Consider the following 25725-nt stretch of genomic DNA (forward strand, 5'->3'; position numbering starts at 1 on the left):
AAAGCATTCATATCTAACAAACATCTGCAAATGAGCACAGATGACAAGAATAAAATATATCCAAACTCCAGAGAGGTTTGTGTCCGAATGGAGACAACAGAAGAGAAAAAATCTATATTTAGATTTAAACATTGATCCAGTTGGAAAAAAAGCACTATAACACAAGGACTTGTTAGATTGGTAAGTAGGTCAGGGTTCATGTGACGACCAAATTATACATAAGAGGAGTAACATTTATTTCTTGATTCAGGTAAAAACAAAAAAATTCTGTGGGCATTTATAAGTTTAAGAGTAAACTTCAACTTTAATAGCGTTGCAATAACTATCAATGCAGTTTTCTTCATCATTTAAGACCTACTCCAATGAAAATCTTGTTTTTGCTGCTTTTTTCTCATAATGGAGGACATAAAGAAAATTAAGCCTAAAATTGCACTGTTGAGTACTTCTTTATTAAAATAGTTGTAATCAGGAGTAATTGTGTAATTGTGACGGGCAACAATTCCACTGCTCCACTCCATTACATTGCATCCTCTTGCAGAGAGATAGATCCAAGTACGTCTTTTTTTTCCTCGTCTGAGCTGGCATCTGGCTCAAAACTGTACAGCTGGATAGCTCCAATATTGCTCACCATTTTTGTTGCACCGATAATGTTAGGTTAGGGGTGTTAAGGACTGTAAGCTAGTGGTAGAGAGTGTAAACAGAAATCAGAGGCAAATTTTGAATGAACTCCAGCCACTCTGTGGATGCTATGTCCTGGAAAACAACACAGCGATTATGCTTAAAAATTGCATAAGCATAATTGAAAGACGCATGGGAACCCTTTTAAAATAGATCTAAAGATGATTGGAGTGGCACTTTAAGACATTGAATTCTTAACTGCTAGCTGCACTGGCTCACATTGGGTTTTGTCACTTAGTTTGCAACAGGTGTGCGCCTTAACTGGAGTCACACATACGCACAACTTTTTGCAAACAAATAAAATATTTAATGACGCTGCATAGATCTCACAACCGTGGGAAGAGCAGCAAACTAAACACAAGTTTGAAGAACTCACATTGCATCTCGTTCAGTAATGTGTTAGTAATTTTACAGCTCATTGGTGAAAGATCAGTGTTAGTTTGTTAAAATAGTCAGAGTTTTAGTTTTTTGAGGGGACAAAACTGTCTAATTGAATTTGCTTTTCTTGACTGGACAACAGACTTTTAAGACTATATTAGAGCAAAGAAAAGAACTGTGATATCTTAAGGCACACTCATACATAATCACACGTGACTAAGAATAAATAGATTTTTTTTCAATAAAAGTGTAAAAACAAAATGAAGACACAGACAATACCCAAATTTTAGAAACACTTTGGCAAAAGCTGACTGGAAAAACAGCTGTTCTCTTGTTTTTCTCTTTTCTAAAACTTAAGGCAGACTTGTTTCTAGCATGTATGTGATATTGCACATGTCCCTCTCCTGGCTGCAGTGGTGAATGGCAGCTTTGTCCTCGATGCCCCGGGCATACAGTCTCACCAACTGGCCATGAATCCTGACAAAGAAACACATTTAAGTTTACATTTGTAAAAAAGTCTAATGTGTCAACTGTTTTGCAACCTTAAATCAATAAAATATTTAAAGATCACAAAAATGTAAGTTTTGTTTGAAGCAAGCAAAAAAATGATTGCAAAATATGATGCAAAACAGGATGAAGGTATGACTATAACAAAAGCAAAGAAATTGTTTTAATACAAGAATTTTAAGCAATGTCATCTAATAATATTTCTTTGTAGATTGGATGTTTTGAAGTTAAAGAAATTAAAAAAAATTAAAATTTGAATTTATCAAAAGCTAAAATGAAGTTCTTCTCCAAAGTAATACAGAAAAACTGGAATAGAAAAACCAGCTAAAGGGTTTTATCGGGTTGGTAAATTCCTCATGCTCACATGTTTCTGTGCTATATAATTAGTTGGTTGGCACACCTTTTCACAAAATGGGAAACACAAAAACAACAGAGAAGCTTCAACGTTTGACACACGTAATGTTAGAATCGCTTTGTTTCCCATAAAGAAATTGAAACTTAAAAAGTTACAACTGTCATAACTTTTTTACACTCTTTGAGGATTAAAATCTAATCATTTTATGCTTGTGAAATGAATACCGTAAGTTAACAAGATAATGCCTTTCTTAACTTTGTTTTCAGCATTTGAAATAATACATAACTTAAGGTAAATTTAAAAAGTTTCTATTAATTTATCTGATTTGGGGTTATGGGCACATATTGGTGGGTCAAAATACTGAGAATTTTCCAAATGTTTTCCTTGCAAACTTAAGCAAAAGGGGATTGGAAGCAGTCTGTTCTGTTGTCTCTTACTTGCAGGAGATGTTAGTAAAAGGCAGGATCTCTCCATCACAGTTCCAAACTGACACAGCAGGAGGTTTCTTGCAGCACAGGCAACATGTGAAGGGGATCACTGTTTTCTTCTCACTTGTCGTCACTCTTCCTGTGGCTTTCTCTGCCAAGTGCTGCTGAGATCCGTTTCTGCTTCCACTCCTCACCTGTCCTCCAGCTTCTATGTCCATCTCATCACTCGGCTCTCTGATTTCTTCGTGTCCTTCCTCTTTTATATCCCCTGCCAGACTGAAACGAACCGCTTTCACACGATGGACCTCCACAAATGGCAGGTCAAACTGGAAAAAATATGAAAAACATGGATTGCAGTTAAAGCACACTTATTTCAACCCCATTTATGCCTTATTTTCTCATTAAAATCCCCTACCTGGTCATCTGTGCTTGTGTGCCTGTAGAGAAACCTGAGGAAGCTCAGAGGGTTAGTGTCCCACACCAGAACGAGGTCTCCTGTTCCGTCTGCCAGGTGTGCGGACGGAGACAGGCCCATGGGGCTTCTGGTACATGAGCTGGACATACAGGTGAGAGACACACACTTGAACCTGCCCTGCACAGTCACCCACTCACCTGAAAGCACAAACGGAGTAAGTTTATGATAAAACATCTGAAAAAAGAATGACCGTGCAGTTGTATCATTCAGCTCATTTCCCATTTTTTATTTCTTTGCAAAAACACTTAATAAATCAACAAAGGAAAATTAGAAATAGTAGTAATTGTTGCTTAGCTATTAAATCTCTCAGTAATTATATATGAAGCAGTAATGTAATATTATTTGTTATTATAATGGTATTTGTAATAGTAACAGTAGCTTTAATATAGGATTTAACAGAATAGAAGATTGTTTAGATTTGTACACGCTCCTGTCAAATTTGATTGCATATTGGATAGTTTTAGCCATATATCAATTATTAGAGTTTTACATTATAATAAACAGGACAGCTGATATAAGTCTGTTGTGTTACCTTCTAAGTCATTATGGAAATGTCCAGAGTAGGAGCTGTAAAGGGAGCCTGAGTCAGAGGAATTAGGAAAAAGTCTCTCTGTGCTTCTGGAGCAGACGGTGCACCTAAACAAACACACAGACTTGTATTTAGTTTACATTCTATGTAGTTGCTGGCCAAACACAAAAGCTTTTCTAATCATTTTCTGACATAATAATACAGACACTCCATTGACACTCAACAGACACTCCTTGGCATGGAGCAACCCCGTCCCCACTTCCCATCATTCCTTTGTTTACAGTCTTTCCAGCTAGTTTACAGCCCCTCACACCCCTAACCTAAGATTACCGGTGCAACAAAATGGTGAGTAATGTTGGAGCTGTCCAGTTTTAAGGCAGATACCAGCTAAGACGAGGAAATACGAAGACATACATGAATCTAGTTGTCTACCAATGCATGAGAATGGAGCAGAGCAGGGAGCTCGTGGCCCACTGGTTGTAGCTTCACACCTACAAGATTTTTTCCAACAGTATTTTTGCATCTGCTCCTGATTTATCAGGACTTAAGTAGAGAAAAACTCAGAAATGCAATTTTAAGCGGAATTTTCTTTATACATGTTCCCCATTGTGAGAAAAATGCCCCCAGAATATTTTAAAAACAGCAAAAACACCATTTTCATCTGAGTGGGTCATTAAGAAGCACCTGACTCACCTTTAATCTGGTTTCTGCTCATGGTTCTTGCGTTTTCTAAGATGCTTAGACCTATTGCACTACCTTGAAATATCATGAGAAGGACCACATGAACACTTTCACTTCTAATTAAAGTGGTTTCTGGTTACAGAAAGTCATCCTCATTCTCAGATGACATCCGTTAGGACGCTTACTGAGAGCGAAACTAGTGTCCATTAACCAAAAAATGCAACAGACTTTTATTATGCATGAGCCTTCCCTTTTTCTAGATGCTTAAGTTTAAGGCGTTCATTCCTTTTTCACTGAGACAGTATTTGTTTAATTAAGATTAAATTAACATGGAGGATACAGGAAATAATTAGAGTTACTAACCCAATTACAGGACAGACAGTGGGTGTTTTGGAAATAACTCCACAAAAATAGAGAAGTAAAGTTAATTTTAAAGTTCCTGTTTGACAACTAAAGATTTGCTGAAACAGCATTTTTCCTTTCTATCTCACTTTTTAATCAAGTGCATTATTCCTGTCTTTATTTGAATGTGTTTTACCCAGACAGGCAGCGTGTGTTGTCTCTTGGGCTGGACAGTAGCGGGTCTGCTGGTAAATATTGAACTGTGCCGGTGTAACTTCTGTTGCTCAAGTACACCATTGACCCTAATATAGAAGGAAAGCTTGTTGGTTTAAAAAAAAACATTTCAAAAATTTGTTTTCTGTACAGATCCCTGTTCCAGACCAGAATAGTCGTATCTGAGCGGTCCCATCCAGCGGTGTTTCTCACTCTCAACCAGTACATCCCCGTAGAAGCCATAGCCGAGGAGAGACACTGAGTAGCGCACTAAAGCAAACCCGTGATGGACTGAACACACATCCAAAGGTTGAGAGTCACCTGCAAGGTATTATGGGAAGTTCGATTAACTATTTCAAACAAAAAGAAAAAAAGGTGTCATGAAATCCTCCAAATCCATACTCACCGATGATGATGTGTAAAGCTGAGGTAACGGGGTCGATCACTCCCACTGTGGCGTAACACACGCAGTCTGTGGATCCTACAATAGGAGCATGAGAATGTGTGTGCCAGATCTCTAAATCAAACACCACCAGCTTATAAATACTTAACATCATTGACCTGCCGGGATGATACCAATGTGAAGCGGGCAAGGCTGCAAAGTGACACCAGGATCATTCTCACAAGTGCCGGCCTCTTGCTGAGTCCGCCCGATCACGCCATGAAGTATTTCACTGAACATGCCGTCGCCTCCCACACACACCACACTGTTCAAATCAAGCACCAGGCCTTTTGTTTATGAGAGCGCCTCTTCTGATGTTTTCTTTTTAATCCAGAGTGCTTCAAGTACCTACCCATCAAATCCCATCAGGTCTTTCTTCAGGAGGTGGTCTCTGGCTTGATTTGCCCGCTCAGTCACTAACAACACAAGGAAGACACAGAAAAGCTGGTTTCTAACCATGCAATTTGTAGTTTTACCATTTTTCTATCAGGAGTTTGTTTGAGAATACTTCAGTGTTACCTATTACATGAGAGCTGATACCAGCCAGCTCAAACAGAGGAGCCACGAGGGAATGAAAGATCTGCCTTGCCATCTTCTTTCCTCCAAAAGGGTTGATGAACACCAAGAGTCTATGTGGACGTAGAGGAGCTGGAAGGTGCATTTATATTTAAAATGAGTTGTACCTTTTTTTGCACAAAAACAGCTTAAAGTCCCACTTCAATAATCTTTTGATCTATTTTAAGGTGGTCTTTCAATTATGATTATGCCAATTCTGTAGCCGAAATCCAAAAGAACCGTGTCATATTCTAGGACATAGTTTCTGCAGAGCAGCAGGACTTCATTTGAAAGGTGAGGGTGAAACTGTTGGTGCAGACTAAGCCTGGCCTGACTTCTCATCATCCCTTTGTTTAAACTCTCTCCTGCTAGCTCACAGCTCCTCTCACCCCCAACCTAACATGACCATTGGAACAAAAATGGCGAGCAGTATCGGAGCTATACAGCCGTACAGTTTTGAGCCAAATGTCTACTCGGATGAGGATAACAAAGGCGAACATGAATCGAGTCGTAAACAAGTGGAAGCATCAGAATTGAGTGGAGCAAGGAGCTTGTGGCCTGCCGTTGTAGCTTCTACATCATAAATGCAATCTTTTTCAAATGTTTTATTTTCCCTGTCTACTCCTGATTCACAACGATTTCAGTAAAGAAATACTCAAATGCAATATTAAGCTTAATTTTCTTTATATATGTCCTCCATCATGAGAAAAATGCCAAATGCCACAAGAAGATGTTAAAAACACCAAAAACATCATTTTCATTGGAGTGGGTCTTTAAAGTGCTCGATGGTCAAATTCACTTCTTTTACAGAAGTTCCAATCTAGTGTGTCCAATCACTCAAACATACTGTGTGTTTGGACCGCTGTCCTGAGATTTTTGATCCACTGGTCCCTGAGGACTCGACTGGGGCAGCTGAACTGGGTCCGGCCCAATCTCCATAGCAACCCACAGGATCCAGTAAAGCTGCTGCGCTTCACATAGAAAACTGGAACATAAAAGAGAAAGTAGTCATGCTGTAAATACAGAATATAAGTCATTGTGCATGCTTTTTACCGTTATTATTTGCCTATTTACTTACTCTACTCTACTACGTTACTATTTGCCTACTGTTACTATTCGCCTCTCTTAAAAAGCTCTCACCGGTAAAATCTTTGTCTGTATCCTCAACAGTCTTGTGGGGCAGGACTTCCACTTTGCCCTCCTCTACCCCAACCAGCTCGGCCACAGGTACTGAAACTTCAAGGACAGTTGAAACATTAGGTGGTGTCCAAACTTTCTGCAAAGAGGACCAGATTTGGTGAATATTTGTGAGGGCCAATCATTCAGCTTACATTCTTTTAACCCTTAGAACACGAAATGCATACGAAAATGTTATTACAATGCCACCCTTTAATTTCTTTAGGTAGAACAGAAAAACAGCTAAATATTTTTTTACCAAAATGACTGTAAGTTTCATATTTAAAGGCCATGTGAAATTCTTTCCCATAGCATGTCTTGTCCTTTAGTGCCTCTAAAATTAAAATGGTCTTACTCATTGTATTACGACAATGAAGCATTCTATTCTATTCTATTTTATTCTACTCTATTCTATTCTATTCTATTCTATTCTATTCATTAGTCTAGATTTGACTATTCATATCAAATCTCCACTGGTCCTGGAAGCGGCGGCCCTCACTGTCAACTTTTTGACAATTTAGAAATGAGCAAGAAAGAGTCGAAAAATGATAGTAGTGTTGCCACAGGTTTAAAAATGGCTTATAATCTAATTTAGCCAATCACAATAAAGAAATGGTACACAGTGTTTTTAGAAGGTGCTAGGGGGTGCAAATTATTGATTTTATGAAAGGAGCCTGTAGTGGGAACTTTAACTTTTCATTCACTGGCGGACTTCGGACATGCCTGCTTTAGAGTATGAAATTTCAACATGTTTAAAACTCCTGAAAGAAAGACAAAACTTTCAAAAAATATATTTATTTGTTTTTTTTTTATCAAGGATTATTGGATAGTTCAACTGAGTGGCATCAGTAAAACGTCAGCTATTTCATTATTTTATCTGTAAGAATGCCAGATATGTTAAGTATTGTAACGACCCAGCTTGCACGTCGCTCATTGGGGGGGGGGGGGGGGCGAGCTGTCAATCAACTGGCTGCATTAGAGGACTGTCCCTGTCCCACATACAGCACGACTCTGAACAGTCTCAGTGAGAATGAGGCTGACAGAGAGAAGCTGGATGAGCAACCTCCTTTGCGGTATCTTCCATATTTTTTCTTACGTACACACACAACATAGAACATCGCACATGAGTGATCACCCTCTCCCCTTTCCACACCTAATGCAACAAAAAGAAACAAACATAACAGGAAGAATTAACTAAGGGCGGAACAACAAAACAGCCAAATGAAAAGAAACGTGGGCAAAAAGAAACACCCATGCCCAGCTCTATTTTGACCTGGGGACTGCATCCCACAATCCCCTGCTGCCAGCAGACCCAACATGCAGGTGACCGCCACCACAGTATGAATAATGTAGATGTAACACAGATTGTTGAAAGGATAACCTTCCCATAGAAAACTGATGGAAATGACAAGTGTAGACTAGTACAAATGGAGTAAAAGTGCGTTTGTGTTTGGTGTAAAGACAAACCCTCAAACCAGCAGCCTGTGTTGTGTTTTGCAGCCTGTGTTGTTGCCAGTAAACCTTTGTCTTCTGTTAGAACTTCTTGTTAAACTCGTTCTGCGCGTTTTCCGAACGCGGTTGTTTTCAATAAATAAATAAATAAATAGCAAAAGCTCCTTTTGCTGTCAAACAGAATAATATCATGATTGCGCCTCAAGTCACCTGAAGTGAAGGTTGAGACAAAACGTCAGGCGTGTGTTATTCCAGCAGGCGCGCGCGCTCACCTGTTTTCTTGTCCCGACTCCTCTTATCCACTTCGCTCCACTTGAAGTGCCAGCCGGTGAGGACAGCAGCGCATCTCCTGTTGTCCACCCAGAGGCTGGACTCCAGCCTCAAGTCAGTCTCCATCTGCACGAACGCCTTCATGAAAGCACTGAAACGGCTTTTCTATCATCACATGACTGTCATCTTTGATGTAGCCACAGGTGGTTGATTCAAACAGTTAAATAAAAAAAACTGCTAAACTCCTTTCCTTTTCCAGGTAAACATGTCTAAATTTCTCTAAAAAAGATGTATATTATTATTTAAAAAAAGGCTCGGGTAAAAGTGCTGTTGACACCACCAAAGCCAGGGTGTTGTTCTAAAAATACCTGTCCTCTCCACTCCCTCTGTGTGACACCTGCTTGATTTGCATAGGACACACCTGATTGGATGGAAGATTACCTGGGAGATTTTCCCAGTTGATTTAGGATCTTCAACCTATTTTTACTGCATGGAAAAAAACAGAAGGAGTCGCTCTTTTTAACTCACTGTTGATGCTTCTTATCACAAGCACACAGAGGAGGAACTTGTTTTGAAACAAGAAGCTGTTCTTTGTGAGGCATTACTGCACATCAATATATATATATATATATATATATATATATATATATATATATATATATATATATATATATATATATATATATATATATATATATATATACGTGTGTGTGTGTGTGTGTGTTCATTTGTGTGTATATATATATATACATATATCCAACCAGATCAGTCTGTCTGAGGTGAAATGTTAATCAAATCGAATCTAAAGACATTAAGGCAGTTACAAAATCAGCCTATTATCATCTCAAAAATATCTCAAGGATTAAAGATCTGATGTCTAAGCAGGACCTGGAGTAACTAGTGCATGCTTTCATCTTTAGTCGACTTGATTACTGTAACAGTGTGTTTACAGGACTACCAAAAAAATCCATCAGGAAACTGCAGCTTATTCAGAACTCTGCCGCCCGGGTCCTTACAAGGACCAAGAAAGTGGACCACATTAGTCCAGTTCTGAGGTCTTTGCACTGGCTACCTGTCTGTCAGAGGATAGACTTTGAAGTTCTGTTACTGGTTTATAAAGCTTTGAATGGTTTAGCACCAAAATACATGGCTGACCTCCTGACCCAGTATGTACCAGCAGGACCTCTCCGCTCTTCTGGATCCGGTCTTTTATCAGTCCCTAGAGCCAGAACTAAGCATGGAGAAGCTGCATTCACTTTCTATGCTCCACAGATCTGGAATAGACTTCCAGAAAACATCAGATCTGCTGAAACGCTTGGTGTCTTTAAATCCGGGTTAAAAACGTACCTGTTCTCAGCTGCATTTAATTAATATGTATTCAAAAGTTTATGTCCGCACTGTTTATCTATGCTTGTTTTAAATTCAAATCTTGTTTACTATCTTTTAATTTTATTTTAATGATCACATTTTTACTATTTGTTTTTAATTGTTCTTTTAATTTTTTATGTAAAGCACTTTGAATTGTCTCTGTACAGGAAATGTGCTATATAAATAAACTTGCCTTGCCTTGCCCAAACCATAATAAAATTGTTTCAAAATGAAATGCATCAAAATATTGGAAAATACCATTTGGATTGAGACACATTAACCTTATTTTTTACAATTACACAAAGTCCAAGTGTAGCAGACAACACACAAATAAGAAATGTTTGACCTGTCTATGTTACTATGTAGTTAATGTCACATTATTATTTACAATGGTTTATGTGGCTAATGAAGGCAAAGGATTGACTTCCAAGTCATTTTATGTGTTTATAGGCTTGTTTACCACCAACAGATATTGGGTTCTGTAACTGTTTGGAGATTGTGCTGAAACAAAAGCAGGGATAAAAAGAAAAGAAAAAAAATAAAATATATATATATATTATTTATTCATTTATTTATTTTTTCAAACTGAACAAAGTGTGAAGTGCCAACGTTAATTGCTGTGGGTTTCAAAATAAAAGTCAAAAAGCGGCAGAAATCAGAAAGTCAATTGTTCTGACTTTTATTTTGAAGTTTTAGAACAACCTAACCGGAAATCCTAGCTGTCAGTGCCGCATGCGCATTCGTTCCCTTTTCAACGCCAGTTCTCATGTCAGCTAGCGAAACAAGTTCCTTAAATCCCTGGCATATTTATTATGAATATTAAGCTCCATTTCGCATAACACTTTTTTTCAGTTTTTACGCTAAATTAGAATCCAGTTGACAACATGAACATAAGAAATGCAAGAGTAAGTATTCTGAAAATATCCCCGTCGGTCAGTCACGCTGTTTAGCTAAATTAGCTAAGCTAGCCATGATGCACTGCTACCCTCATTGATACTTTTTGCTGTTGCGTGAATGGCATCTTAATACATTTTATTCCCCTATTCTAGCCGGAAGACCTCATGAACATGCAGCACTGTAACCTGCTGTGTCTCCCGGAAAACTATCAGATGAAATACTACTTCTATCACGGCTTGTCATGGCCTCAGGTGAATATAAATGGATGCTTGCTTCCATTTCTTCTTCTCTTCTTCACCGTTTCTTCCTCGCTAAAACGGTCAACTGTTTCCGTTGTTACAGCTGTCATACATCGCAGAGGATGAAAATGGGAAAATTGTTGGTTATGTGCTAGCAAAGATGTGAGTAGTGATTTGAAACAACTTGACCGTTGAGACTGTGAGGAATAAAACATTTATGTTAATGTTTTTGTAGGGAGGAGGACCCAGATGATGTGCCTCATGGACACATTACATCACTGGTAATATCAACCAACAGAAATTATATGACATGATGTTGTCAATGAGACACTTCACCCCTTGTTCTCTTGTTTTTTCAGGCTGTAAAGCGATCCCATAGACGCCTTGGTTTAGCCCAAAAACTGATGGATCAGGCCAGCCGAGCAATGATAGAAAACTTTAATGCCAAATATGTCTCCCTTCATGTTCGTAAAAGGTAAACAAATTGTAATGGCTGCTGTCAAACTACTCGTTTCCTTATTGTTTTGATGATCAGCGAACAGATTTTTCTCTATGTTTGCTGTTTGGGTACAAATTTGCCCATTTTCGTGTTCTCTACTTACTATTTAAATGATTTTCTTTTCACTTTAGCAATCGAGCAGCTCTACACCTGTACTCCAACACCCTAAAGTTCCAGTAAGTTAATTTATGTGCCACGAACGATTTCAAATATTGTTTTGGTTTTTAAGATATATTTTAACTGTTGTAGTAATATGGCTGAAACTTGAACTGTCTCTGAAATATAAAGTGTACCTGGCATGTTTTGTGTTATTGTAATTGGCTGTAATTTAGGAGAGCGCCTCCTTTGTCACCTGCTGAGATATGAGGAACTGGGTTGCAGGTTTGTTAAACTGATGCTTTACTGAGAGTCTAAAAAATGCAGGGACATTTGATGAGCTATTATTTGTATTTATTTTTCTTCTAGCTAAACTTATTTAAAGTAAACATTTATTAATTCATGTTGGCAGCATGTATACAACTCTTTCCATAGCCTTTATTAGCCACGTAAACCATTGTAAATAATAATGTGACATTAACTATGCAGTAACATCTTTCAGGGAGTGCAATCAAGCCAAGGCACATCAGCCTTCTTTAGTTCCTGAGTTGATTTTTCATGTAGAAAACCTAATGAGTTTGCAGTCTCAGAAAACAGCCTCCTTACTTTAAAGGCTAATTTAAAAAAAAAAAACATTCAAAAGCACACCGTTCTTTCTGTATTATGTAGAAAAATGAATAGAAATCCAACGAGAGGATTTTCTAGCATATGTTTTTGTAAACCTTAACTTTACACTTATACATATATTCTGAATGTCTTATATGCAACATTAATGTGTTCTGTGCATTTTATCCTCAAGTAAAACAGCTAACATGAACTTTAAGGAATTCCCTCATTTGCTGTAAATGAACTTTGTGCCATCTGCAAACACTTAATGTAACCCGAAGTGGCATTAACTTTGTGTGTTTCACTGGAGAAGATTGAATGCTGTTACCAAAAACCTTATTGGTCTGTTGTTATCAGGAACAAGGTCCTTCCTTCTTACGACTTTAACTTCTGCTTTGGTTCTTTGAAGCTTAGAGAGTTTGTAAAGAGAAACATTCCATCCAGAAACACTTTAGTTGAATCTTCTTTTGGTGCAACATTTGTGTAAATTACTATTACAAGTAGAAGTACAATGATTTATTGTAGCAACAATTCGATTCATATCATAATTTGTGGTTTCTGAAACGATTCATAGTCGACATTATTAGTGGTTTGATCCTTTTTTGCTGCCATCACATGTGACGTCACTTGCTCATTTTATAGTTGAAAAAAAAAATCTCTATCCAGTATAAAGTCTCAATCCAAATAGTTATTTTTTATCTCTATTTAATTGATTTTTTTCTTTCATTTCGACATAATTTTATAATAGTAGAGGTGCCATTAACGGCTTGTCTCAGACAGATTGAATATAAATCAATTCATCGATTCAGTTAAATAATCATTACACTCTTGTTACTAATGCAAGCATTCAGATTGTGCACTCCTGAGGATGGCTTGCATTCAGATGTACTCTACTATCACAGTTAAACCTGTTTGTTTTACATCATTTTCTAAATTTCCATAGAATGCACCCAAGAATCAATGTAAGCACATAATTACAATATATTTATATTCTTGACTGTGTGTTTTTGCAGGATTAGTGAAGTAGAGCCTAAGTACTATGCTGATGGAGAGGATGCTTATGCCATGAAGAGGGACCTTGCCCACATGGCCGATGAGGTAAATCTATTTTCTCCGGCTCCACGTTTTTCTATTTTCCTTTTACTTTGGTGCAATTTGTAGTTGTTTTTATTTTGTTGGGGACACACTATCTTTAGATTTTAATTTGGATTTTGCCTTGTGTGACTTGCAGTTGAGGAAGCCTGGAATTCGCGTGTCCGGTCAAGATGCACCATCTGGCCACGACCAGGAGAGAGAGAGCGAGAGGGACAGCGGAGGAGAAAGCAAAGAACAGAGTGAAGTCAGCGAGGCAACAGAGAGCACAGATGTTAAAGATTCCTCTTCTGATTCGCAATGACGCTGCAGAAGACATTTTTAAAAGCATCCCCCACTTCCTGTTTTTAGCTCTTTTTGGCTGCATTTTTTGGCTTTGCCAGCTGGCTATGTGTGCTTCAAGACACCAAAACCATTACACCAATCTTTTCTTTCTTTCTACTTTCCTTTGCTGTGATAAAGGAGACTTGGATAGCAAATGGTGTCTTTTGAAATTAAACTAAAATGAAATACTTGTCCTTTTTCTGTTTACATCAGTTTTTTCAATGCCAGAACTCTGAGAAGTTGGACAAACCTGTTCTTTTTAGGTCAATTTAAGCCAATAAAGTCATGACAGTTACTTCCTTTAGGTATTACCAATGAAAATTCACAGAAAGAGCTTTCAAGCAGTGAAATCCCTGAAATATAAACCTGCTGGTAAACATCCATCAAACTCTTGTTGGAAAAATACTTCTATTTAAAATGTTTAAGTGCAGAAAAACCTCACTTTCTCCGGCTTCTGTTTTTGAAGAAAAATGTTTACATTTATTAGAAATCGGATTTTAGAATTTATTGGGTTAATAATGGGGGAAAAAGTGAAAATCCAGTCCCCCACCCCCTGCTGCTGTCAGTGACATACACACCAATATCAATTTAAGTAAAGAAAATGAAATGGTACATGTTATGAGGAGAGAGAAACATGAATATATAAAATCAGTCACAGTATAGATGAAATAGCATATATATATATAAAAAATAAGTAATGTGCAAATGTATCAATACACGTAGAGAAAAGAGAGAGAAAAAAAGGGAGGCATCATTCTGTCACACTCATAGATGGTAGACTAAAAAAGTTGAGAAATGGTCTCCATACCTTATAAAATTTATGCTGACCGTCTCACAGTAATTATTTATTTTTTCAAGTTTAAGATGGTAAAGCACATCTCGAATCCAATGTGATAAAGTGGGTGGGGCAGCATCTTTCCACTTAAGAAGAATAAAAGTGAAGTTTAAAAGTAGAAAACTTTAACTGTAATTTAAGTTAAATATAAAATGTGAGGTAGAAAACCACGCAAGACATGTCTGCAATCTGCTTTTATTGGACTGCCTTAGTGATTGTATCAATGAATTTGTTCATTAATAATTAAAAATATGTTGGAAAATAAAGGCAGAACAGAAAAAATAACTCAACTGTTGCCTGACCAAAGAGTAACTTGTAAATTGTCTTAACAAAACCGTCTAAAACTACAGCAAAGATTCAGGGATAGTCTTTATCGCTGAAAGACCAAAGGTTCTTCAGTAACTAGTGAAGGTAGTTGTTACCATGGACATTATGTGAATGTTTCCATTGTTGGAGTTAGAACTCTCCTGTATTTTCAAAGAAATTTGTCAAATGAATCAGACTCTGCAATGCATCAACTCATGCATTGCCTTGGCGATGAACACATTGTGTTCTGCTCATTTGAACTCCCATAAAACCTCAAAGTTGCAGCAGATTAGTGCTCAGAAACCCAAAGTGAGTAAAAACTTTGGAATGATCACAGAATGCAGCAGAATCAATTAGAAGAGCTCACAGCAGAAAGATGGTTTTTGTGCAAAACTTCAACAAATGTGTGGCAGGAAGCAGCTCCTGACAGATAAGCACATTATATTATGACCTTTGGAATAGCTTTGTTCACACATGTACTTAACATTTCAGTGTAACACTTTTGCCTTTTTGTTTGTTTGAATGCAGTGAGACTTTCCTATGTCAAATTTCCTGTCAGCTGGCAATTCATACATGGCTACTGCTCCCCAGCCACTCCAGAGCAGCTTGTTTTTTATTTTATTTATTTATTTGATCTGTAAAGCAGCTGGTTTCACTCAAAAACAGGCAAAAGAGAAGCTACCAATCAGTGGAAACAGCTGGTGCATGATTGAACTGAAAACCTGCAGTGGAGGGCAACAGGCAACATGAAAACCAAAGAGAGGAAGATACTGACACTAAAAGGTTTTTGCTCGTCACACTTGCACAATCACACTCTGATGCCTCAAGCTGCATGTGAGAGTAAAAAAAAGGGAGGGGGGGCTGAGAGACAGTCGGAGACATGAGTTTCACTCCACCCACATCAATCCATGTCCAATGTGAGGGGGCGGTGAAAGTTTATAGCCTACTGTGCTATCAACCAGCATTATTTAGTTGCCCAACTGAGAGGAGGAGTTCGGTTGATCGCTGTTTGTCATCTGGTAATGCAGTCAGTTTTTGTCTGGAAATAACACTTTTTTTATATTTTTGTGCACAGAGCAAGGTAGGTCCTTTAAATCTAATATTTGTAAAATTGTTCTGTGGAAATCTGGGCTGTCACTCCTAAATCTGCTTTATCTTCTGTCATGTTTTAATTACCTTAATTTTGCCTCAGTACTTTTTGACACCATTTAAAGTATATGTATATTGTTGACTGTTGTGAGGACTGTTGTAAACTTAAGCAAATAACACAAAAGTTAACGCTGATCTAGAAAACTGTTGCAGATTATGATGGTAGGAAGGAATGAAAACATTTACAGCTAATTTTGGGGGGGAAAATATTAAAAATACGCTTCTTTTTTTTTCTTTTGTTCTGACAGCCAGCTAGTTTTTGGAGGTCACACTGTAAATTTCCTGACAGATGGAGTCTGCATTTTAGCCTGAGACTGCTGATGTTTGACTGTCAAAAAAAACTCTACAAAAAGGGAAGTGATACAGTAAGTAAAGGGAGAATGTTAGTACTTTCGTACAAAGGGTTAAGATTAAGCACAAAAAGAAAATTACAGCTCTTCCCTTTCTGATCCTCATGCATTAACATTTTGTCAAGCAGTCTTTCAGACTTCAATAACTAAAGTTGCTTTTAATTTTTCGAATAATAGGGCTACATTTTAAAGTAACTTTTACGCTCTTTAAATCTTTGTTTTTACTCCTGTCGCAGATGGATTTGTTATTATACAAGCCAAAAGGAAGAGCAAGAAAACATGCTAAACTTAGTAATCTGTGAATAATAAACAGCTTCATTTTAGTTGGAGCATGTTTTTTAATTGTATTATTAAAATAAGTTCAGGATTTTCTTTGCGTAACAGGAAATTCAAATGAACTTTTATTGCATCAGTGAGGTTGATTTGTGAAAACACCTGTTGCCTGCAGAGCAGACATCCCCAGAGTTTTATGCCCTATGTTTCTAACTATTTTTAGGTAGGGTGAGATGTTGTGAAAGCTATTTTTATTCTTCTTGCAATTCTGCAGTGTGTCCAGTGCAGCAAGCGACAAATGCCATATGCCTTTTTAGTTGTCTGCTCAGGAAAGCACAGCGGTTGGGAGGACGCATGGGGGGTACTCTTTGAGGGGATGTTACAGTTAGATGAACACGATTCTTCTGTGGAAGGAGGAAGTTGATGCTTAATATAGAGGTTTAGGTGCAAGGTGCCGCATTTGCTTGCAAGACATGTTAAACTGGAACAGCAGGGTTTTTTTCATGCATGGAAATCCCACAATGCCTGTGGAGATCAAATGAATTGAGAATGGACTATTGACTGTGACCCCATCTGGTTGTATTTCACAGATTTTCATCCTGCCGGAGCAACAATGACTTCTCATGTAAAACTCAGGAAAGAAAAAACGGGTACAGTGGACTATGACATACAAATAAAAGGTAAAGTGACTTCTCTTTACTATTTTGCCAACTTCCTCCTCTTTTCGTCCCACCCCATGCAAATGCTCAATACCTGTTTTGAAGAAACTGCCTCATCAAATAAGATTCTCACCCTGCACCCCCTGCTTTCACTATGAGTCATCTTCAACTGTGCTCTGTTCTTTTGGTACTTGGTTTGTCCTTTCCCCATTTAGAGGTGCGTTGCCAGCTTATAGACCAACTGAAGGTGTTGGACTTGCAACTTGAGCAGAAAACACAGCAGCTGCAAGACCTGACAGATTACCTGCGACGACGGGGTGAGATTGAAAACGAGTATGCTCGATCCCTGGAAAAGCTTGCAGAGAGGTTTTCCTCAAAGACTAAAAGGTAAGTTGTGGTCTGCACACATTATTTTCAAAAGTATCTGGCTTTTGGGGTGACTGAGTCAAACCTCTGTGCTCAGGAAGGACACTACCACTAACTCGGTGTCCCAGGTATGGGTTGCTCTGCTGACCCATACCCGTCAAGAGAGTAAAGATCACAGTGAACTCAGTGAAAGCTGCAGCAACGTTCTTATCCAGCCCCTCACAAACTGTCTGGATTACACACAACGCCTTGCTAGGAAGGTATCCCTGCAACCTCAGCAGTGTACAAAAAAAAACCTATGCGTTTTAGACAAGTCTATATATCTACATTATTGAAACCAACTTGACATTGAAAACACAGCCGGTTGATATTTTCTGTCTGTTCGGAGCCACCTGTGATATTGTGTCTTAATACTGTGCTTCAGAGCAAAGACATCTGCACCCAGTTACAAGATGGACTACTCAAGGTTACTGCAGATCTACAGACAGTAAGAGAGAAACCAAACACTGAGTAGTTTCTGCTTCCTAACCATGTACAGAGTGTCATTCTTATGGGTGTCTTTGTGCAGGCATGGCGAACCTACCACCAGTACTACTCAGACTATGTGTGTGCAGAGGGAAAGCTGAGGGAGGCAGAGAAGCAGGAGGAAAAACAAAAGCAGAGCGCTGCAAAGAAGCTGGAGAGGTTGATAGAAAAAGTAAATGTTCTCCAGCCAATCATTATTGTGATGCCTGTTGATTTCGAGGCTTCTTGTTGACATTTTTTACATTTTACAGAGACAAATTAAAGTTCAGGAGTTGCACCTTAAGTGCAGCAAGGCCAGAAATGACTATCTGTTAAACATGGCTGCTGCCAACTCCTCCGTGATGAAGTACTTCCTGAAGGACATCTCTTTTCTCATTGACGTGAGGGAATCCATTTACACTTTGGTGCTTTTGCACAGTTTTGGAAGACTTTTAAAATATCAGACTATTTTTTTTTTTTTCTTCAGTGTGCAGATATGGGATACCACCTCTCTGTGGGCCGGGTGATGCAAACCTACCTGTACAGGTGGGGGAATACCCAGGAAAAATTAGAAACTAGCCTGTTGCAGCTTCAGGAGACTGTGTCCAAACTGGACCAGAGCAAAGACAAAGAAATTATACTACAGGACCACTACAATGCCTTCTCTGTTCCTGCCCGCTTCACCTATCAGCCTCAAGAAGGAGACCAGGTAAGTATTTTCTGTAAATGAGCCGAGAGCATACTTTTGGACCGCTTCTCATGCAACTTTGTGTCTCTCAGGTTTCAGAAATCAGTGTGGAGGGTGAGATGTGTGGTGACATTGAAACCCGATTCAAGCAGATACAAACCCGACTGAAAGCAGTCACAGAAGAAACAGAGGAGGTAAAGGGCATCAAACCATCCCTTATATTGGTTTTTACATGCTTATACTTGCTTTGGGTTCTGACTACTGTAAATCTTTGTGCTTTTGGGTTTGGGTCAGCTGTTAGCAGTTTGTTAGAGATGTGAAAATGTCACAGGACAGGTACTTTTCCAAATGTATTTGGTGACATTTTCAAAAATTGTTACCACAAACAAACAATCTGAGCTGCAAATTCTTGGCAGGTCTGGAGCAGTATCTTCTGTGGAAAGAATCTTGCTGTTAGAAGTTGATTTTTGTGTGCTTTGCAGACCGGTCATGTGCACAATAAGTTGAACTCTCGCAACAAAAAGTGGTAAATCAAAAAAAAAGAAATCTTCTGTTAACCCCTAGACGCCTGAATTTTTCTCCAGGTATGAAAAGCAAAAAGTCACCTATTGTTTTGCTTTCAGGTAGATGCTAATTTAATCTGAATTTGGTGCTGAAATGGTTTGTCGCATATTCAATGAGTGTCAGTGGGTTAAAATGGATCAAGCATTTTAAAGCTCCAGAGTCAGAGCAACCAGAAATTGAGCTGTAATCTCTCTTTCACTAAGATGCATTTTAGATAATTGAAAAAATGGAAAAAACATTGTAATTTAAAAAAAAAAACGTTCATTTGTGCTTAAATTTGTGAACACATCTGAGATGGCCATTTGTGTGCAGACTGGTAGGAGTATGGTAATGGTTCATTCCACCCTGCTGGAGGGCATCGGTGATGAAGATCTGGACCAAAGCAGTGGTCATGGCCTCTCTCAGGAAGGCAGTACTGAAAATCTGTCAGCAAAGTCCAGCATGGCTAAACGCAGAGCCAACATGCAGGAAACAGAAGGCCTGTACTTTACTGTAAGTCCAAGTTCTGTTGATAATAACGGAAAGGAATACTTCACTCTTCCTGAGACTTTCAAGTTAGATGTTTAAGAGCGACAGCACAATTATATTTGCTTTTCTCCACATTTAATTTTACAGAAAGTAAAGGAATATCTTGTTGGAAGCCTATTAATGTGTAAGCTGCAAGCCAAACATGACCTGCTGAAACTGGCTGTGGAAAAAGGTATTGTTTTTACACTGTTTACGTTAAATAAGCAAACTCCTTTTTATTTTAAAGAGAGAGAAAAAACAAAATAAAATCTGTCATTTCTCATGTTTAATCTTATTGTTCATAGCTGTAATTAATAAACTTTTTTTCTACAAGCTGAATCTCCGAAAGAACTCCAAGCAAGGTGTGCTTCTTTTTTTTTTAATTCTTGTTATTTCAAAGCGTTCGTGTCATAAAAAGCAAACGATGAAAATTCCTCTCCTACGCTGTTGTGGTATTTTCTGCAGAACTGCTGGACAGATGATTTGCATCAGAAAGACCCTTTCAAATCCAAACGTGATGCAAAATTATAAACCTTTCAGCAGTGACATGCTGTCCTTCATAAAAGTAATTACCATCTGATTTGCACCATTTTTAATATCCACGAATTTAGTCAAAGTTAATGGTTGACAAAATAGTTTGCTTTCCACAGGTGTCAAAACAGCAGATTCCTCTTGTGGTGAAAAGTTGCATTCGTTTCATCAACCTCAATGGTAAGTTTTTGGAAAAGAGCGAACGGCATGTTTGTGGCTTTCGTTTGTTTTTCTTTATTTTCCTCTGAGTATTAATTTTTGGATTTAAAACCACAAAGGTGAAAGGTTAAACATGGACTCAAATGGGTAGAAATCAACACACATTTTTCTGCATTAAAGCATTTGTATTTGGCGTAGAACGGGGAAAAAAAGCCCTTTATTCTTATTTTGTACAACACCAAATGTCTTCCTTCAGGTCTCCACCATGAAGGAATTTTTAGAGTACCCGGATCACAGATGGAGGTCAACAACCTGAAAGAAGCTTTTGAGAGAGGTACACCTGTATGTTTTTTGTGTTCCTTTCTCTAATTAGGTTTTTTCTATTTTGGAATTTTGCTCACTTTGGAACATTAATAATGTGGGGCAGTGTGTCATTGGTTTCCCCCTCAGGAGAAGACCCCCTGGCTGAAGGGAGGTATAATATGGATACTGTAGCCGGCGTGTTGAAGCTATACTTCAGAGGAATGGAGAATCCTCTTTTCCCCACTGAGACCACCTACAAGCTCCTGGAGCTTGCCGGTGAGTGCATGTTTGCATATGAACATGCTGAGTTTGGACATAAAGCAGGAGCTTATATTTAGTCACATTTTTTTTGTTTGTTTTAGAAATACAAAATGATGCAGAGAGAGCAGCACAGCTCAAGATGGTCATCTCTTCCTACCCTGAACCCATCATCATTGTGATGAGATACCTCTTTGCGTTCCTTCATCAGTGAGTGATCTTTCTTTACAATCAATTTTTCTTTTAAGTAAAACAGGAATTCATATTTGGGTCTGGAAAACATTAGTTTCTGTTCATATTTGATGGAAAAATTACAAACCTAATAGACATGATTCAAAACAGGCAAACAATGCAGCAGAGTTCTGTACTTTGAATGACAAAAGAGTGGAATTTACTCAAACAGTAAATATTAGACACAAACGTATATGAATTTAATTGTAGCTTTTTCTTTTTCTGAGTGGATCTACCCCCACCCCCAAACATCTGAGCTCTCTTAAAACTTAATCGTCTTAGACTCCAGCTCGGCTTTCAGAAAAAACCCATGTGATGCAGGTTTTAGTACTTTATATATTTTGATATTGACACTATTGATTGTTGAAAAATGTCCCAGCTGTCATTAGAAGTTGAAGTTCCATTTTTTTTGTCACTCACCTAGGTGTGTGAAATTTGTTCTCTGCATTTGACTAATCCCGTGAGGGAGCGGTGAGCTGCAGACGCAGCCAGGCTGGGGGAATTTTTTTGTGGTTTAACCTCTCCAATCTAACCCCTAAATGTTGACAAGCAGGCAGGGGGGCTAATTTTCAGAGTCAAATCAAGCTTTATGTATACAGCGCTTTTACAACTCAGGTCACTCAAAGTGCTTTGCATAAAAATATAATCAAATTTAAAAACAAAAGTTCAAGACAAACAAATGTTTTATTTAAAACCTGCACAATGCTGCCCCCCCCCCCACACACACCATGATAAAAAGAGTGATAAATTATGCAATTTAGAAATGTTATGACTCAACCATGATTTGAACTCACAGACTTCCAGTCTCAGGGTGGACACTCTAGCTGAGCTGGTAAAACATGTTTAAAACATTTGTCCACTATTCAAAATACCTTTAAAGAATAAGTGAGTCAATTCTTACCTGAGGCAAGAAAAGATAATTATTCTCAAACCCATAATATGAAGGAAATAGTCATTTCACAAATTTTTTTACTATGTTTTAAACAAATATTCAACGTGGTGGTAAATATAAAATAAAAATAAAAAAAAACACTTGAACGGTAAAATGACCTAAGAAAAGATCATAAATCTGTAAGTGGATAGAAAATGGCACAGAGAGAAAGACGGATCAGAGATCTCGCTGCAGCCTCAGCTGGAAGAAGGAACTGACTGTCACAAAAACTGACAGAGCAGTCATTTTTTTGCTGACACAGAGACAACATTTTGACCATATAGGGTCATTGCAATTTAAGAACCTCCCCTACTAATGGAAATCACGAAGGCTTGGGGGTGTTTTACATGAAAATACTAAAATTTAGAATATGTTGACAGTTTTTCCATGCAAAGCACGCATTACAAGTCTCCAGAAAGTTGAGGTGAGAAAAGATCACAGTAACAATCCTTGCTCTCATGGGTTGTCATCAGAAAAAAATCTTTGCAGTAAAATACCAAAAATGTTTTTATTTTGTTTTTCTTGATTTTTTTTGTATTTTTCTTTTTATTTGTATTGAATATTGTATTTGCTTGCTAAGTAAAAAATCTAAACTGATAACCCAGGATGTTCTTTAATGCTGTAATTATTTTTTGTTCAAACATGATGGCATAACAATCCCAAGTTTTTGGGGATATATGGAAGCCCTAAAATATAAAAGTTAACTGGCTCATAACAAAGTCTTGGCTTTTAAAAAAATAAAAAAGCACTGTATTTCCATCAGTCTTTCATTACTTTTGTACTATGAATTTAAAAAATAAAATAAATGTCCCCCCCCACACACACACACATACACACACACTTTTTCTCTGCACCCTCCCTTATGTCTTTATTTTTGTTCTCCATCTATAGTGTGTCCCAGTACAGTGACGAAAACATGATGCAGCCGTACAACTTAGCTGTATGTTTTGGCCCCAATCTGGTGCGAGGGCCCAATGTGGACGACTTTGTAACTCTGCAGCCTAAGATCAACTTCCTGGTGAAGAACCTCATCATTCAGCAAGAAAGTATCTTTCCCAGTCAGAGTGAAGTACCGGGGCCAACTTATGAGAAGTGCATGACACTTGAACAAGATGACTGGTAAAGTTTTTTTTAAACTGGCAGTGTTATGCATGCTCAGCAAGTGGAAAGTGTTAAGTGAAGTAATTTAAATGAACTCTGCTTTTAGTGAACCTATTAATGAGGAAGGGGAAGTAGAGGATTCCACCCAGCTCAAAGATGGTGAGTGAGTGCAGATATTTTGGAGTTTGATGCTGCATTTGGAGATATTTAAAAAGGGATGTTCTCTGCATCAGACTTGGAAAAGGGATACTCCTCTGATAATGGCACTGGAGTTTTTTTGACACCTGGAAATCCCAAAGAACGACCAAGAGCCAACAGCAGTGGATCCGTAGATGGCAGCAGGACAGCAGGGGGCGGAAGTTCCCTAGCTGGAAAATTGTCTCTTCAAATTCCCGTCGTGCCACAGTACAAACCCAGGAGGACTCCATCCCCTACAAACATACGAAAAGAGTAAGTAATGCCACAAACGTCACTGAAGAAGTGAAATTTCACTGTTTCTATGTTAAATATCTATCTATCTATCTATATACCCAGGCTGTGTCCCACCTAAGTGGGATAGCCTAGACAGAGCACACATTCTTAACTCCCTCCTTCACTTCCCCAAACCCTCCTCCTTCAGTGTGTGTGTGTGTGACTGGTCTAAATATGTACATTAATTTGTTAATTATGGTGGTGTTACTCAAGGAGGACAGTTATATGTGTAGTAAAAATATGGCTGGTAATTTTTGTTCTACATTTTATTTTTTTTTATGTTTAATTGTTCCATCTGTCTGTTTTATATCAACTTATGCATTATTTTTGATCTGATGTTAATAAAAGGGGAAGAAAAAGTATGAAAATGTCATTTAACTGATCCCTTCTCCTCCTCACACACCCTCTGCTTTTGTCTGTGAAATCTGCAGAGTAAGAAAAGTGTTACAAAATGCAAAGCCAAAATAATGCACAACTTGACAGAAATTCTGACTGACTTTTTTCTGGGCTGTAAGAGACCCACATTGAGGCAATCTTAAAGAAAGCAAAATAAAATGAAAAACAACCAACCAACAACATATTTGTTTTGTAGATCTTGTTCCCCACACTGATACTTAAAAAATATGGACCTAAAAATAGTAACCACATCCATTGCACAATAATGCTGAAATGGAAGTGACGATGGAAGGGAATTCTAAATCGTGATAATTTATTGGGAAATGCATCAATTTTATTATATAAAGCTGCATTGAAATAATACAAAACAAAAGGACTATTAGTTTTAATCCAAACAAGTGAAAAAGTAATTGAGTGCATTTGTGAAGAGAACAAAAACTTAATTATTATGATGAAAAGATTTTTTTAAATTAAGCCTACATGTCTGCATTGTTTTGCCACTTTTAGCCCTCTACATTTGTTGAAAGGAAAGCAATTTATTCACCTATCCTCCTTTTTTTTTTCTTGTTTTTCCTTTGACAGATTTCATCAGGATTTATTTACCGAAAGGACAGCTCGTCCAGACAAGGTTTGTGCCAACGTTGCTGTCATTTGAACCCTTTATGAAGCATTAGTCTGTCTCGACTCTAAGAGTTTCCAATTTGTTTGAAATCAACACTAAGGATATTCTAAAATGCATTTCTAACATATTGTCTGAATAAATCAGGTTACTACTCTGAAAGCAAAAGTAACTTAGAAATAAGTCTTAGAAATAAAAAGCAATATTCAAAATTGTTTTCCATAAAGTATACTCTTTAATCATTGTATCCCTTTTAAGGTGGTTTGTATTCAGATGGACTCAGTCTTCAAGGAGCTTCTCTCACGGCGTCCACCGCTGGAACCAAATCCCACTGTTTTCTCAGTTGCTACCAAGGCTCAACCGAAAAAAGGGAAGCGGGATACCCGAAAGGCAATGTGAGCCCAGCCTTTTAAGTAGCAGATCCACCGGACTGAGAAGGCTGGCATTAGCACAGGATTTGAGCAGTGAATGAGAGAGGTGCAGCAAATGAAAATTGAGGCTGTGACAGTGGATTTCAGCACATCTATTTTAGTGAGGAACAATTACTTACCCATAGACACTCTTTGATACTTCAGTGTCCAGTTTCGTGGGTCCTTCAGGATGGTTTGCCTGGAAATCTCCTTTGTCTGCCATGAGAGTAGCTCTGCAGAATGAAATGTATAAATATGTTTGTCTAAATATTTGTGAGCATATTGATGTTGGTATTCATTTTTTCTGTATTTAAATATTTTCGGTTTTTTTTTAGTCTGTGTGCCAAAACACCACAAAATATATGCATGAAATGTTTTATAAATCTATTCATAAAGTGTCATTTTTAAATATTGCAAAGGAAAATGGCTCCAAACTGCATACAAAGACTGTAGTTTTTATCTTGCTGTTTTTTTTTTATTTGTCAACACATAATTTCATAATTTTTCTATTT

General features: G+C 37.9%; 3 protein-coding genes across 5 annotated transcripts; 2 read left to right on the forward strand and 1 right to left on the reverse strand.

Moving 5' to 3' along the window:
• Window positions 1-212: 212 nt before the first annotated feature.
• LOC101165056 (ceramide kinase) lies at window positions 213-8849 on the reverse strand. The gene is made up of 13 exons (XM_004070430.4): window positions 8484-8849; window positions 6724-6819; window positions 6431-6568; window positions 5548-5676; window positions 5381-5444; window positions 5148-5293; window positions 4993-5067; window positions 4755-4907; window positions 4570-4675; window positions 3354-3457; window positions 2762-2958; window positions 2356-2672; window positions 213-1533 (listed from the first exon to the last, which is right to left on the reverse strand). Exons 1-13 carry the CDS (start codon window positions 8623-8625, stop codon window positions 1410-1412), a joined length of 1791 nt encoding a protein of 596 aa, XP_004070478.1. The 5' UTR covers window positions 8626-8849; the 3' UTR covers window positions 213-1409.
• A 1731-nt stretch (window positions 8850-10580) lies between these two features.
• Window positions 10581-13794, forward strand: naa10 (N(alpha)-acetyltransferase 10, NatA catalytic subunit). The gene is made up of 8 exons (XM_004070431.4): window positions 10581-10754; window positions 10899-10997; window positions 11089-11147; window positions 11221-11266; window positions 11345-11460; window positions 11616-11660; window positions 13200-13284; window positions 13418-13794. The coding sequence occupies exons 1-8, from the start codon at window positions 10734-10736 to the stop codon at window positions 13580-13582; spliced, it is 636 nt and encodes a 211-aa protein (XP_004070479.1). The 5' UTR covers window positions 10581-10733; the 3' UTR covers window positions 13583-13794.
• Window positions 13795-15436: 1642 nt separating this feature from the next.
• Window positions 15437-25495, forward strand: LOC101169287 (SLIT-ROBO Rho GTPase-activating protein 3). Of its 3 annotated transcripts, XM_011477056.3 has the most exons (23): window positions 15586-15824; window positions 16141-16257; window positions 17106-17195; window positions 17390-17561; window positions 17638-17800; window positions 17965-18027; window positions 18109-18237; window positions 18317-18445; window positions 18532-18753; window positions 18825-18926; window positions 19609-19788; window positions 19912-19996; window positions 20138-20165; window positions 20269-20368; window positions 20454-20514; window positions 20750-20827; window positions 20944-21072; window positions 21159-21264; window positions 23108-23335; window positions 23424-23476; window positions 23551-23767; window positions 24767-24812; window positions 25062-25495. In XM_011477056.3, exons 3-23 carry the CDS (start codon window positions 17129-17131, stop codon window positions 25200-25202), a joined length of 2499 nt encoding a protein of 832 aa, XP_011475358.1. In that variant the 5' UTR covers window positions 15586-15824; window positions 16141-16257; window positions 17106-17128; the 3' UTR covers window positions 25203-25495. The 3 variants fall into 3 exon arrangements, with proteins under 3 accessions (XP_011475357.1, XP_011475358.1, XP_004070741.2); XM_011477055.3 differs by lacking the exons at window positions 15586-15824; window positions 16141-16257 and adding an exon at window positions 15437-15526; XM_004070693.4 differs by lacking the exon at window positions 16141-16257.
• Window positions 25496-25725: the final 230 nt, after the last annotated feature.

The sequence above is a fragment of the Oryzias latipes genome, chromosome 7, assembly GCF_002234675.1.
Source record: "Oryzias latipes chromosome 7, ASM223467v1".
NCBI classification, from domain to species: domain Eukaryota; kingdom Metazoa; phylum Chordata; class Actinopteri; order Beloniformes; family Adrianichthyidae; genus Oryzias; species Oryzias latipes.